This window comes from Culex pipiens, chromosome 3 (genome assembly GCF_016801865.2).
Source record: "Culex pipiens pallens isolate TS chromosome 3, TS_CPP_V2, whole genome shotgun sequence".
Lineage (NCBI taxonomy): Eukaryota > Metazoa > Arthropoda > Insecta > Diptera > Culicidae > Culex > Culex pipiens.
This window is the reverse complement of record NC_068939.1, coordinates 86,377,970-86,393,887: the sequence shown is the minus strand read 5'-3', so window position 1 is coordinate 86,393,887 and position 15,918 is coordinate 86,377,970. Positions and strand designations below refer to the sequence as shown.

Sequence of the window (15,918 nt, the reverse complement as noted above, 5' to 3'; positions counted from 1 at the left end):
GAATTTCGGGATTCTTGCATGTTTTGATAGTATCAACAGCTCTGCCAAATTTGAGCAGGATCGGAGAGGGTAATTTTCAAATGCTGTTCCGCTTCAGATGGAATGACCCCTATACAATTTTATTGCATAATATCAATTAAAACCAAGATCATAACAATTTTCAATAAATTTAAAATTTCCCGGGAATTCCCGGGATTTCCCGGGAAATTGGCTGAAAATTTCCCGTTTCCCGGGAAATTTGTAACCCCGAGAAATTTGACGCTCTAAAAAAAAGTAAAAGTTTGGGAAACAAAACCTTTTCAGCATGTAATATTAAATGTCTCACGTATTGATCAAGGTCAAATGTAGCCATTGTGAAATCGGTCCCGATACTCTTAGAGTGCCCTCACTGGTAACTGAGTGGTACAGTGAGGTTTATTAGCTTTCGCAAGCTAAATAATCTCATAATTGAATCAGTACTGTTTTTAGATTTGTGAAGGTTGAACAAATTTGAAAAGTAACATTTATACATCCAGATATTGCAAACCATTATCATCAATCTTGAACAGAAAAAACGGATTGTGTTTCATAAAATGATTACGTGATTTAAATAGGATTGAAACCATGTTTTCGAATTTAAATAATGTTCAATCGATTCCTCAATGTATGTGGGAAACTCATTGGTGCTGATGAATTTGTAGTGCCTCCCATTGGCTTATCCAGAATCAGAATGCAAAATCATTTATTATTTTAATCACTGCAGGCCGCCAGCCGTAATGGTGCAACAATTACCAACGCACCCCAAATGGTGCGTTTTAAATCCCGCCATGGCCACTCTTTTCAAATTAGTTTCGATTAATTTATCTCAAACCATCAAACGTGCCGTTGCTTTTTGCACTAAGCCTCATGTAATTGGACCCCGAATGCGTCATCGTCGCTAGGTCGTTGAGGTCGTCGGGTTGGCAACACTGTCTGCCTGCCTGCCTAGAATGGCCACTGGAACTGACGGAACGACACGTCACGTTGTGGCGTTAACCGTTTTTGTGTCTCTGCGTCGATCGAATTTCGGTGCCGGAAATGGCCACATCCCACACACACACACACACACACACACACACACACACACACACACACACACACACACACACACACACACACACACACACACACACACACACACACACACACACACACACACACACACACACACACACACACACACACACACACACACACACACACGTCCCAGCAGCTGGCCAATGAATGGCTATGGCCCTGTGATGATGTGATATGGTTCTAACGAGCAGTTTTCCTTTGCGGAAGAAGGTTTCTCGCACTCTGTGTGTGGCTGCCAGATAACCTCATTCTAACATTAGTAGTTTGGCACGTTGAGAACGTGGTCGTGTTTCCATCCCATTTGCTGATTCTAACTTAATAAAAAAAATTGATAAGCATTATGAACCTGCTTACCTAATTCCTATTAATATGTTTGAAGCTTCGTTTAACTTAAAAAAAAAACTCTAGCTTCTCCACATCTGTTCGCATAAAAGTCCCATTCGCATTTCCATCACCTTTTGAGTTATTGGTCCAGTTTAGAACAAAATCGTGTGCTCTTTCAGAAAAACCAAAAAAATAGTTCTTTGTTCTAGTAATCTGGAAAAAAATACAGTTTTGTGAAAAACTAACAAGTAGCCACAGGGCTTGCTTTGCAATTTTTTCAACTTGCTGTTTTGACTTCATGGACATTTTTGCGAACATGGACAGTGTAGTGCCGTTCTACGTATAGTTTTCACGTTACATTTTTGACCAATTTTGATGTTTAGTCACCAGATATCGGTGTACATTTTAAGAAAACTTTTTCTAAAATTCCTATACTTTGTTCGGAAAAAAACAGTAAAAACATCAAAGTCTTTTTGCACCATTGTTGCAGTTCTACGCTTAAATGCTAAATTTCAAGCAAAATTATCATTTTTATATTTTTTTAAAAGTATCACAAAATGTATTATACATTGTTACAGTTTTACTTCTGCCAAACAAAATCAAAAATATTAACTAAAATGTTGTGTATATTTTTGATGTTTTGTTTCAAAATTCAAAACATCTAAAAACCTCTAATTTGCCATATTTTAACAAAAATAAACGTTATTCGATTAAAATCATGAATAGTTTACAGTCGATTTAAATAGTTTTCTTAAAGAAAATTTCATTTTTCAACAATGATTTTTTTCAAATTTCATATGATATAAAATGCCTCTTTCAAGCTATGTCACAAGACGGCCAAAGTTTATTTAGAAGTGTTGCTATTTTTTCGGAAACGTTGAAAAAGTCTAAGAGATTTCATTTTTTAATTTTAAATTTTAGGAGAGATCGGTAAGACATAAAACTTAAGGAAAAAAAATTAATTAATTGATATTCTGCTTATGATACTACCATGACTTTATCTGATCTAGGCACGTAGCCCAGTGGTAACGCTTTCGCCTCGTAAGCAGTAGATCGGGGTCAAAACCCCGGCTGGAACCAACACAACTGGTGATTTCGGTCATTCAATTTTTTTTTTGTATTTTTTAATCCTACTGAAACTTTTTTGTTGCCTTCGGTATGCCCAACAAAGCCATTTTGCATCATTAGTTTGCCCATTAAATTTTCCATACAAATTTGGCAGCTGTCCATACAACAATGATGTATGAAAATTCAAAAATCTGTATCTTTTGAAGGAATTTTTGATCGATTTGGTGTCTCCGGCAAAGTTGTAGGTATGGATATGGACTACACTGAAAAAAAATTATACACGGTAAAAAATTTTTTGGTGATTTTTAATTTAACTCTTTGTCACTAAAACTTAATTTGCAAAAAAAAAACTATTTTTTTTAATTTTTTGATATGTTTAAGAGGACATAAAATGCCCACTTTTTTTAAATTTCCGGATTGTGCAAAAAATCTTTGACCGAGTTATGAATTTTTTAATCAACTGATTTTTTTCAAAGAAACGAAATATGGGTCACAAAAATTTTTCAACTTCATTTTCATGAAATTTTGATAAAGTGCAGCGTATTCGAGTTAATGCCATTTTTAAGTAACTTTTTTGAAAATAGTCGCATTTTATTTTTTTTAAATGAGTGCACATGTTTGCCCACTGTTGAAAAAAATATTTTTGAAAATCTGAGAAAATTCTCTAGGTATATTTTGCTATTATGAACTTTGTTGAAACGACCCTTAGTTGCTGAGATATTGCCATGCAAGTGTTTAAAAACAGGAAAATTGATGTTTTCCAAGTCTCACCCAAACAACCCACCATTTTCAAGTGTCGATTTCTCAGCAACTAATGGTCCGATTTGCAATGTTAAAATATGAAACATTCGTGAAATTTTACGATCCTTTCGAAAAAAATATTTTCAAAATTTTTAAGCCAGGACTAAAAGGGCGTAATACTTAATATTTGACCCTTTTGAAATGTTAGTCTTGATTCGGTAATTCGGTAAAGTTTACCGAGTTTTCAACTGCTGAATTGTGTGGCAAACTGAAAATTACCAAATTTGGTAAAAAATTACCGAAATTCGATGATGCACCGAAATTTGGTAAAATTTTGTTCATTTTGACAGATGGTTTACCGATCGAAACTTTACCGATTTTTCAACTACAGAATTCGTTAAAAAAATCTAAGTGCACGGAGAAAAAAGAGTTTCCAAAATCGTGAACAAGCGTTCATGCAAATGGGAACCACGAACAAAGTGTTCAAATCCCATGGTACGATTTTGAAAAACGTACCATGGCATTTGAACACTTTGTTCGTGGTTCCCATTTTCATGAACGCTTGTTCACTATTTTGAGAACTCTTTTTTTTCCGTGTGTGCCGGCCATGGATGGAATAATCGCAGAAAATCAATTTCGTTTGCGAGCTGTCTTCACCCGCGAAAGAGAGAGAGGAGTCACATCAAGCAAAAGAAAATCGCTCCCGAATTTCGCTAAGAAAATCATTCTGTTGATGATTTTTTGTGAATTTCCTTGTCAGCACCACTTAAAACTATTTATTTCGCTTTGTTTACACGAATTGGTCCCTCTACAAATAGTGACGCGTCATTTTTCGACGTGTGACGTTACACTTGCAAGTGTAGTAGTGGAAAAGATGTTCCGCCGAATAATCAAGATGATGATTTTTCTAGATTCCTTTTTCCGATAATTCGTGCGCGAGAGAGGAGAACATGCTCCCTTCGGATTTTTTCTCTTGATGAACGTTCAAAGATTTTCCTTTGATGATGATTCTTCCATCGCTGGTGCAGGCTTTCATATATCAATTAAGTTTTTGAAACCATCTCCTTGCCTTCGACCCGAGCTGAGAAACAAAAGCTTTGAAAATATTATTTAACATCTTTATTTTTTAATTACATAGAATTTAATTTCCAATGGAAGTCAAATTTTGTATGAATTTGCTGAATAAATCTTAAATCAATTTGTATTATAAATGTAAAAATCAGTGCTGTTAAACGTTTGAATTAACGACGTTTAACTTAACGGAATCGTTAAAAGTTAACCTAAACGTGAACGCGAACGGAGCCTACGTTGATCTTAACGAGAACGTGAACGGAGCACGTTAATTAACGTCGTTAATCAACGCGTTAATCCTTCTGAGGCCCCGAATTTGAGGGCCTGTATCTCCCAAACGGTAACATCTAGCGGGTTACTTCCAGTTGCATTTTACGGGCATTAACTGTACCTATGAGTTCCCGGTGAGGTTATTTGTCCAAAGTTACCATCGGTTTCGGCAACCCGGAACATCCGTCAAGCATGTTTTTTAAGGCTTTTGTCATTCAATCGACATTTGAGTCAATGTTATGAAACGTTATTTGTAGTACATAGGTGCACTGACTACCTTGGGTCAGTTCAGGTCATCTGTGGCCACTCCGGAACCGATTCCATGGTACCACGCAAATGGTTCCGATGATTGTGATATTCAAATGTCGACATGTTGCTTATCAAATTCAGTGAAATGAAAATCATTAATTATCATGCCGGTGTCCTTTGACCCGATCGGACCACTCCGGAACCGGTTACCGGAGACCGGAGGAAGTGTAGTGAGTATAAGAAAAGTCCTTCCATGCGACATATCAAACTTAAATATAAAATTCTTATATAAAATTCTTCATAAGGCGTCGGCACTTTATCTATGATGCAGGCGAAGCGAGAGGGTGGGGGGGGAGGGGGAAGCACTGTGGCCTCCAATGGCCCATTCCGGAAGGATCAACCCTGATGACGTCAGTTTGGCCTTCATTGGTTATAATTTTCAATTTCATGATGTTTGATATGTCGTATGAAAGGACTTTTCCTATACTCACTACACTTCCTCCGGTCTCCGGTAACCGGTTCCGGATTGGTCCGATCGGGTCAAAGGGCACCGGCATGATATTAGATTATTAATGATTTTCATTTCACTGAATTTGATAAGCAACATGTCGACTTTTGAACATCACAATCATCGGAACAATTTGCGTGGTACCATGGAATCGGTTCCGGAGTGGCCACAGATGCCCTGAACTGACCCAAGGTAGTCAGTGTACCTATGTACTGCAAACAACGTTTCATAACATTGGCTCAAATGTCGATTGAATGACAAAAGCCTTAAACATGCTTGACGGATGTTCCGGGTTGCCGAAACCGGTGATAATTTTGGACAAATAACCTCACCGGGAACTCATAGTCACAGTTAATGCCCGTAAAATGCAACTGGAAGTAACCCGCTAGATGTTACCGTTTGGGAGATACAGGCCCTCAAAGTCGGGGCCTCAGAAGGATTAACGCGTTGATTAACGACGTTAATTAACGATGTTAATTAACGTGCTCCGTTCACGTTCTCGTTAAGATCAACGTAGGCTCCGTTCGCGTTCACGTTAATTTTAACGATTAACGGACGCGTTAACGTTAATTAACGTTTAACAGCACTGGTAAAAATGTTAAAGAGGAAAAAAATATTGAATGATTTGCAAAAATTTGAGTGCTTCAAAATGTATTTCAGTTGTGCTACAGTAAAATAAAGAGTGATTTTTGTCCTTAAGTTTAATTTTTTTTCGGTGATCAAAAAAATAAAATTTATGTTATTCACTTTGTTCTGTTTATAGTTTACACTCCATAGTACTTTTTTTCAATACATGATTTTTAAAGATTTTTTAAAGGAAAGAGGGAGAAGTAATCTTTATATGAAACAATAAAATAAAATTAAGAGTGTAAATATCTCTACCTGCATGGTTCTCATCAAATTACAACTTTGCTGAAGACAAGAAAATGATTACAAAACTCAGTCTAAAGATATCGTTTTAGACAATTTTAATAGCACTTTGTGGGTAGATATGGCAAAATAAAAAAATGCGGACAATCTAGAACTATAATTATTGAGAGCTCACAAAGTTTCAGCTAAATCAAAATTGTGATAAAAAAATGCTGATTTTTGGAAGAATTGTTGAGAATACAGATTTTTTTTAATTAATCAATCTTGTTCTCATTGAACTAACTGTGTAAATTGGATCTTACCATCAAAAAACGCCATTAAAATATCGCTTTTTTAAATGTTCCATCAAATAAAACTTGTATTGTTACGAATCGTTCTTGATATGTTATAACTGATTGATTGCATTTTGTCGAAGAGGAGAAGAAGAAAAAAGCTATCATTTAGGGTTGCAAATTCTTGATGAACTTCTGCCGCATTTCTTTACTGTGGGTGTTAAGTAATTTGAATTTTTATGGTGACATGTTACATAATCCCAGTGGGCTTTAGATTTTCAAATCATGCTCAATGAACCACTTTGTTTTAAGTTCTGCGCAAAATCCAACATGCATTTGCCTCTTTGAAATTTTTGCCATTTTGAATTTATGTCGAAGTCATCCTCAATTCATCAAGATCATTCAACCAGGTACTTCCAAATGTCATTCCTGATAAATCCCACCAGTGAGCACAAACATTACCTTTCGGACAACCCCCAGCCATTGCCGCCATCGGTCCAGATAAGTAAGTGGCATTTCTTTGGTGCTCTTGACTGCCAGGTCAGAACCCCTCTGGCATCCGGTGGGAATCCAAATTATGCCGGTAATCAATTGTTGATGAATGATGCGGTGACTTCTCCACCGGGACAGGTGTGGGTGGAGTTCAGAAGAATGATAACCACCGAGCCACACGTGTGGGTGTGCTAGGAGAGAGATATCGTTCGCTCTCTTTCTATTTGGTTTGTGAATGAAGGCAGAAAATAAAAACAGAATTCCCAACGGTCCGAGCGAATTTATTATCAGTGGAAGTTTGTTCGCACATGAATAGGTTTGCGGGGGGGCATTATACGAAGTGTTCACAAATGGGATTAAATTTATCTTGCACTGTGGGATAGACAGAACGGGCTTGCGAGGCGATCTGCATGAGAGTAGCTTTGGTGATAACGTGGTCTTTTGGTGCATGTTACCAGAACTAGCACGAAAAGATTTCTGAACTAATTCGCAAATTATTTCCCTTCCAACCTACCTGGTATGTAGCGTGGCCCATTGGTTTGGCCGAGCGAGAGGCTGCCGTAGGACACGTGGCTCGATTCAGCGATCCCGGCGCTCCCGGAAACCACCGCGATCTCGTCGAGTTCGTGGCCGGGTGAGGTGCTGTTCGCGGACACTAGCCGGGTGGACGAGGTGCCCTGGGTGGTGCTCTGAGATTCCTTGCGACCTCTTAGCGATAGCACCAGCCGTTTGGCTGTGGACATTGTGGCGCTAACTGAAATTGATACAAGAAGAGAAAAAACATAAATTAAAATTGTTGAATTTGAAATTCAAACAGGTTCAACAAGATTAGATGTGGCCAAATTTCCCCCACCTCCTCGACGGCCGCCAGCAACAGGAACTCTGACAGGGCCAATTTTCGGCGCTGGCAAAATGTCAATTTTAGAATGCCACTCCCATTAAGGCATTAAATTGCTGTCAAATAAAGTATAATCCCTTTTGGCAGCGTACCATGTCATGCCAAACCGAGCTATGGGGAACAAACGAGAGACCTGTGCCAGGGTTTGGCCGGGGGAGGCCAAATTGGAGCACACAAAGACCACCCCACCAGACATGCACACACACACAATTAACAGGTGTTTGCCTCAACACGATGTTCAAGATTGAATAAAACATTTTTCCGACCGAACAAGGGGATTTCACACCACTACATCATCGTACCGCAAACACAAACACTCACACATAGAATCACACAACCACGGAGTGATGCACGACCACGAAATGACAGCAATTCAGGCAAAGATAGCACTTTTTGGCGTACCGCCTCAGGCCACAATGGCCGTGGTTTCGTGGTTTTTGGCATGTTAGTCAATTTTTCTCGCTTAAATTCGATGTTTCTTGTAACCACAAAACAAAGTTTCGGAAATTCCAATCATAAAAACATAACCGCATCAAATAAAATATGGAGTGTAAAGATCAATGCCTAATATTCCTTCTTCAATCCTTCAAGTTTTTTAAAGATTTTTTTCCACTGTTAGTGTGGCTATTTTGTAATAAGAAAAGCTATATTTCTCTTGTTCCCGATAGTATTTAGCTTATTCTACCACATCCTATCTTTGTCTTTTGTCTTTTTAATTTTTACATGACACTTTTTCATTTGCATACTTTTATTCAAAACACATAGAAAATGTTAGTGTCGAGGAAATCAATGTGCTCATTTCTCAAATGATAGATAATCATGTTAGAAACAACTCTCTCATACATGAAAACTTTCGCAAAACACGTTTACCATGTTCCCTGGGCATTTTTTTGAAATTTTTTTTCGACAATTTCACAAAATCTGCTTAGAAAAATGAAAAATCTTAAAATTTCAAGTAGGCTAAACTATAAAATGATGGTCTGTGGTTCAATAAACAAGTAAATATATCGATTTGGCCAATTAAAACCATGTTTTCACTTTCCCGGTAGCTTTTACGTCGAAAAATACGAGTTTTTGCTATACTTTTTTTCAATCTTTTCCCTCGGTATTGGACACAAAAAATTCCTCATCTGTAAGAATACTTGCATCTTGTAGGAAATTTTCCGCTGAAGATTTTTGTCTAAGCAACTTTGAAGTTTCATCAGTTCTGAGCTGAGATATTCCAGTTTTTGTAAGGAAAGAATATCGAATTTCTGAAATTGTTGAAATTAACTATCTTTGGCATACAATATTAAAGGAAACTAAACCCTAATTTAAAGTGAGGCTATATCGCATCTGTTTTTAAACATAATCATGGCACACTACGTGCTAAATCAATGAATTACTTTTAGTAAATAACTCATGATTAGATCATTTTGGATTTAAGCCAATCGATGCACGTTTGCTGCGTTTCCATGGATACAAATAAACAAAAAACTAAGTTAAGTGAATTTAAACATTGATTTTTTTTTCTTCTTAAAATTTATCAGCAAACTTAGTGATTGTGTAAAATTTGAACACTTTAAATCTGATTTTAACAACAAATACTTTGTACAAAGTCACCCTACAATGCTAAATATAATTTTCAACGCCACTATTTAAAAAAAAACCATTGAAAAAAAAAATTTCCCAGCAAACATGCATGGACCAGTTCCTTTTTTCAAAATAATAATCTTGAGACTAACCTTACAAGTTGGGAAAAATATAAAAACAGAATGAAACCCTATGATTGTTACCTCGTTTTACAATAAATATTATCTGAAATACACCTGAAATGAACCTGATTTTTTCTTATTAGTTCAATATGGAAATTTACAAATTTCCCGGGAAAAGGGAAATATTATTTTTCGGGTAAACCCGGGAAACAACAAAGTTCAAAAAAGCAAAACATGAAGAATTTTCTCAGCTTTGCCAGAAAAAAATATTTTTTTTTTTTCAAATTGGGAAAACATGTGCACCAATTAAAAAATGGAATACTGCTACAATTTTCAAAAAAGTTCACTAAAACGGTGCACTTTATCAAAATTTCACTAAAGTACTTTTTGATTGTAAATATGATTTTACGATCCAATATTTAAATTTTTAAAAAAAAATACTATTGATTCAAAAATTTATAACTCGGTCCAAGATTTTTTGCATAATCTGGAAATTTCTGAAACGTTGGCATTTTATGTCCCCTAAAACATATAAAAAATAGTGTTTTTTTGCAAAACCGTAAATTAAAAATCACCAATTTTTTTTTACCGACAGCTTTTTACCAACAACTTTGCCCAAGATACCAAATCGATCAAAAAATTCCTTCAAAAGATACAAATTTTTGAATTTTCATAAATCATTTTTGTATGTATTTGTATTTTTGTATGGACAACTGCTAAATTTGTATGAAAAATTATATGGACAAACTAATGATGCAAAATGGTTTCTTTGGGCATAACGAAGGTACCCAAAAAAGTTTCAGCCGGATTCGAATGACTGAAATCTGAGAGAATTGCTCATATGAGACATTTACGCGAACAGGGGCGATAGCAAATTTTTACAAAACATCATTGACTCTGAGGAAACGAGCCTCAAATATGAACCGAGTTGGTCAACGCAATAATGAGATAAAGAGGATACCAATTGTAGACATTTCATCTTCAAATTGATTTGTTTAACTCAGCCAGTTTTTGCCGGAAGTCACCAATGTTAAAAACCATTGTCAATTAAGGGGTTACACACATGTAGAATATCACCAAATTTCATATTACAGAAAATTTATTAAATCAACTTAAAAGATGATTTTCAAACACTCCTGAATGTTTCATGAAGGTATTTCATGATTTAACTGAGTTACACAGCAAAAAATCCGATGGTAAAATCGCATGCAAAAGCATGCACATCACCTTCGTCAAAATAAAAAAAAATAAAAAAAAAAATAAAAAAAAATACTATTGATTCAAAAATTTATAACTCGGTCCAAGATTTTTTGCATAATCTGGAAATTTCTGAAACGTTGGCATTTTATGTCCCCTAAAACATATAAAAATAGTGTTTTTTTTTTTTTGCAAAACCGTAAATTAAAAATCACCAATTTTTTTACCGACAACTTTTTACCAACAACTTTATCCAAGATACCAAATCGATCAAAAAATTCCTTCAAAAGATACAAATTTTTGAATTTTCATAAATCATTTTTGTATGTATTTGTATTTTTGTATGGACAACTGCCAAATTTGTATGAAAAATTATATGGACAAACTAATGATGCAAAATGGTTTCTTTGGGCATAACGAAAGCACCAAAAAAGTTTCAGCCGGATTCGAATGACTGAAATCTGAGAGAATTGCTCATATGAGACATTTACGCGAACAGGGGCAATAGCAAATTATTACAAAACATCATTGACTCTGAGGAAACGAGCCTCAAATATGAACCGAGTTGATCAACGCAATAATGAGATAAAGAGGATACCAATTGTAGACATTTCATCTTCAAATTGATTTGTTTAACTCAGCCAGTTTTTGCCGGAAGTCACCAATGTTAAAAAACCATTGTCAATTAAGGGGTTACACACATGTAGAATATCACCAAATTTCATATTACAGAAAATTTATTAAATCAACTTAAAAGATGATTTTCAAACACTCCTGAATGTTTCATGGAGGTATTTCATGATTTAACTGAGTTACACAGCAAAAAATCCGATGGTAAAATCGCATGCAAAAGCATGCACATCACCTTCGTCAAAATAAACACTTAATATTACACACTGCATGTACAATTTTTGCAAACACAAAAAAAAGTTGCAACCGACGGGATTCAAACCCAGCACCAACAGTAAGGACTGGCGCCTTAGCCCACTCGGCCATTAGACCGATAAAAAGCTGTAAGGATAAACGCATATATGAGCTTGACATTTCGGTCAAGTAGGTTTCCCATACTGATGGGCTACATATTTCAGGGTGTAAAATTACATAAAATTGCATAAAATAATGCAATATTTATTTTACACCCAGGCCTTTTACACGCAGCTGGATTACTACTTTTTTAGCTGTGTAGAGACGAAAAAAAAAGCGGACTGTCAAACTTTGTGAGCGTTTTTCTTAAAACACCGAGTTGATTTACCGGTGCCACGATATCTCGAGATGGGATGAACCAAATTGGCTGAAATTTGAGGTGAAGACTCCCAAGACATATCCTGTGTGCATGATCTAAATTTTGCTTTTTTGAAACATACAAAAATCAAATACTGACGATTTTTTATAAGAAAAGCATAAAAGTTTTTTTATCTTTATTTTAAATAAACTTTTTGAAAATCGGCCTTCGTCATGCACACGGGAATAGTTTGACGAGTCTTCACCAAAATTTTGAGCCGATTTGGTCAGAGCAGTGTTGAGATATCGTGGCACCCGTTTTTTGAAACTGCTAACTTCAAATAGCTATAACTCGGCAACGGTACAACCAAATGGCTTCAAATTTGTTTTGTTAGTAGATGAAAATGTATATTTTAATTCCCTGAAAACAGATTTAAAAAAAAAGTTCAACTGTGTGCTCAATCAACCTCTGATATTTTTGCCGATTTACATGTATGTAACCCCTTAAGAATATCAAAAAGGAGATCTCGTTCTAACGCTTGACCAATTTACTAATGAGTCATTCTCTACCAACTCACTTTACGTGAAACAGTGAAATATACTCTAAATTTGGAAAACAAACTTTTATCATAAAAAAAATGTTTTAATAAATTTTTAAAATCTCGTAAATTTTTGCAAGCGAAAAAATTTAACAAAAGGTGTTGAAAAAACTCATTATTATTTCTAGAAAAGATGCTAGAGTCAGAAGTCAGGGTAAGGGTCTTTAGATCTTCAAAAGCCGCTGTCGCCGCTGTACTTGGAGCCGCTGAAGATTTTTACAACAAAAAAAACATCATCACGCTGTAAAATGCTTTGCATTTGTAATTGTCCACCCTTAATCCATCCAATTTGTCCCACCTCCAAATCAGGAACCACGGCTGCCGGATGAACGCCGAAAACAGATTTAAACTGCTCTCCAACAACTCATTCTGCGGCGATGCAAGTTTCCACAAGTGTGTAAAACGTGTCACTGGACGCCAAAGCCATAGCTGACGACCATCACTGAAGGAGGTATCACTTTGCGTCTATTTAGCCCATACAGGCTGGCTGGGTTGGTGAGAATATATTTGCCCACTTCAAACTACATTCATTTGGTTGCCCTACCGCCGGAGTGGTTGGCCACAAAGGACTCCCTAGGATTCTAGAACACTCTCGTTGCCGTTGCCGTCCTAGCTAGTCTGCCTCTGTGAGAAAGTGAGGAAAGTTTTATCGCCGTGATTAATCCCGAGTCGGTCGTTTTCGGTGCCATTTGGCAACTCTGCGTGAGTCAATCTTCCTTCCCCCCTGGCATCAGAGTGGCAGCAGCATCCCCAGAAATGCCAGAATGAAAATTGGTGTCCGAGCTTCCGACGGGCAAACTTTGGTCGTCCGCGCGCACGCTACGCTGCTGGTACGAACGACGACCGGGGGCTAGACAAATATTTGGCCTGGAACAACTTGACCTGGCATATCGCCGCGGGCGCCGAAGAACCCATATCAAGAAGCCCCGATGGCCTCGGGAAAAGTTTACCACAAGGGGAGGAGGGTTTAGAGGGGGAGAGAATTTTGGCATTTTAGCGCATACTTAAGAAGTTTATTCGGCCATGGATCAAAGTTTGGTCCTTACGGTGAAGTTGAAGATTGGTTGGAGAGAGAGAAGGAGGGCGGTTTATTAATCCTGTCTCCGAAGGGCCATCAGAGCAAACCCATGGCAGGCACATTCCATGTCTAAGACCGGTTGATGAGGATGATGTTTGGGGGTGTTTAGTTGATTTGGGCAATCAAAGAAATTGAGGTACGATAAATAGTGTTGTTAAACTGAGTGCTGAATTATTTGTTTCACATGATAGATTAGTCGTTATTTTAATTGAACACAAATTGAAATAAATAAACTCTCGATATTCATACAATAAAAAGACCTTAATTTATATTTTGTATTCCCTAATGTACACAAAGTTTAAATTCAGATAAGAGCTATGCATGTTGATTCTATGCATGTTAATCATAGCTTTATTTACCGTAAACCGGGGTGACTTTGATAGGATTTCAATTTGTTTTTAGAATATTTTCCAACAGGTAAGGTTTTTCTCAAGATTATTATTTTTAAAACATGTACTGGGGTAGGCCACACAAAGTCCATGCACTATTTTGTAAAAAAAGTTTTTTCAATAGTGTTTAGAAAAATAGTTACGCTAAAAATTCATGGTTTTAATTCCGGGGTGACTTTGATAGTCATAGTTTTTCTTGTTAAAATCATATTTAAGATGTTAAAACTTTATTTGTACGTTAAATGTACCATCACTAAAGTAGCTGATATAGTTTATAAGAAAAAAAATCAATGTTTATATTAAGTTAACTAAGTTTATAAGCTTTTTAACAAAATACATATAAATTTTAGGTAAAATTGCTAAAAAGTCGGAATTTAGCCTGAAATTTGTTAAAAATAGTTTTGTTTATAAAATTATCGATTTATATTGCATTTTAAACTGAATTCGAAGCACGAATCACAAGTTTTCACATTTTACATGAAATTTGTTTAACTGAATTTGCCTATAAATTTGGAGATTATTTTAAATTCTGTTTCAAAAACACATATTATTTATTATTTACAAACTTATTTAACCTTCTCCTAGTGAAAAATTGTCCAAAGAATCCGAAAATGCATTCCATTTTCCGATTAAAAATCATGTTCATTGAGAAAATCATGACACTTTAAGAAGTTTAAAATAATGACTTTCATCCACATTTTCTTAACTATAGTTAACTAACTTTATAAACTTTTCAAAAAATTATGAAAAGTTCTTCATGAGGTACTTTGAACACTTCTCTACCACGGTCAGTATGTTTCTGAACCATTCCTTACGTATTTTAATTGTACTCTTCATTTTGCGGAAAAATCTCAAACCTATCAAAGTCACCCCGGCTATCAAAGTCACCCCGTTTTACGGTACGTTTGATTAGGTATTTTTTCTGTTCTCAAATCAAATCTCATCTTGTGTAACACAAAATAAAAGTAATCCATCGATTCCTGATTTAGTGATGGATGATTTCCACAACTCTACACTTGTTGAAAAATTAAACAAAATGTAATATGCTGAGTACAAGATATAAACAAGAATTGCATTGAATTAATGATGAGTAATGCAAGTGACGCTTAAAAAACTAATTTTTATCGACTCGAATTCTTTGTGAGGATCAGTGATGTCAACCATCGCGGCGCTCATTTTTGGTTCGCGGCACATTTTTCGTTTGTGGTGCTTTTCAAATACGGAATTCGACAAAATGGTGTTCAAAGCATTTGTAGAACTCACCAACAGCAACATTTCTTCAGAACATTGTATAGCTGTAAAATTCATACGTAAAAAGTTACAAGAAGATTTCAGACCTCAGGACCAATGGTTTGCGATGCTCTTGTTTGCCTAACGCATTTTTGGTTGTAACTTTTTTTGTATTCATCAAAAATTAACACTATGTTCAGCAAAGTACGATTTGGTGTGTTCTACAAGTCCTTCACACACAACTTTGTCAAATTCCGTAACTGAAAAGCACTACAAACAAAAAATGTGCCGCGAACCAAAAATGAGCGTCGCGAAGGTTGACATCACTGGTGAGGATGCATCTCACCCAAGTAAAATTGTTAAACTAACTATAGCCACCACCTAGTTTTATTTGAGTTTTATTGAGGTTCTATGGTAGCATCTAAAGTGCTTATTAGTTTTATTTCGGCATTAACAGCAACCAATATGCATAAACTGATTAAAAAGGTTTAAAGCCTCGGAAATAAAACCGGGTGACCTGGTGGTGACTTTCATGAACTTTCATGACTTTATGAAAGTTTTGAAAACCCGATGGCAATGAAATGCGGTTTTATCGCATGCTTCTTTAAAACCAAGGGTGTTATAGCAGTGTAGCGTCATTAGACATGCAAAA

At 36.0% G+C, this 15,918-nt stretch overlaps 1 protein-coding gene across 6 annotated transcripts in view; it reads right to left on the bottom strand.

Annotated features, from left to right (window-relative positions):
• The window catches only part of LOC120420149 (cyclic nucleotide-gated channel rod photoreceptor subunit alpha), a 354,470-nt gene that overhangs the window by 202,994 nt on the left and 135,558 nt on the right, over nucleotides 1–15,918 (bottom strand). For all 6 annotated transcript variants that reach the window (XM_052710290.1, XM_052710291.1, XM_052710292.1 and 3 more), the window contains exon 3: nucleotides 7,475–7,714. In XM_052710290.1, the coding sequence (XP_052566250.1) occupies nucleotides 7,475–7,703 (229 nt within the window). In that variant the 5' untranslated portion in view covers nucleotides 7,704–7,714. The remainder of the gene's footprint in view (nucleotides 1–7,474; nucleotides 7,715–15,918) is intronic.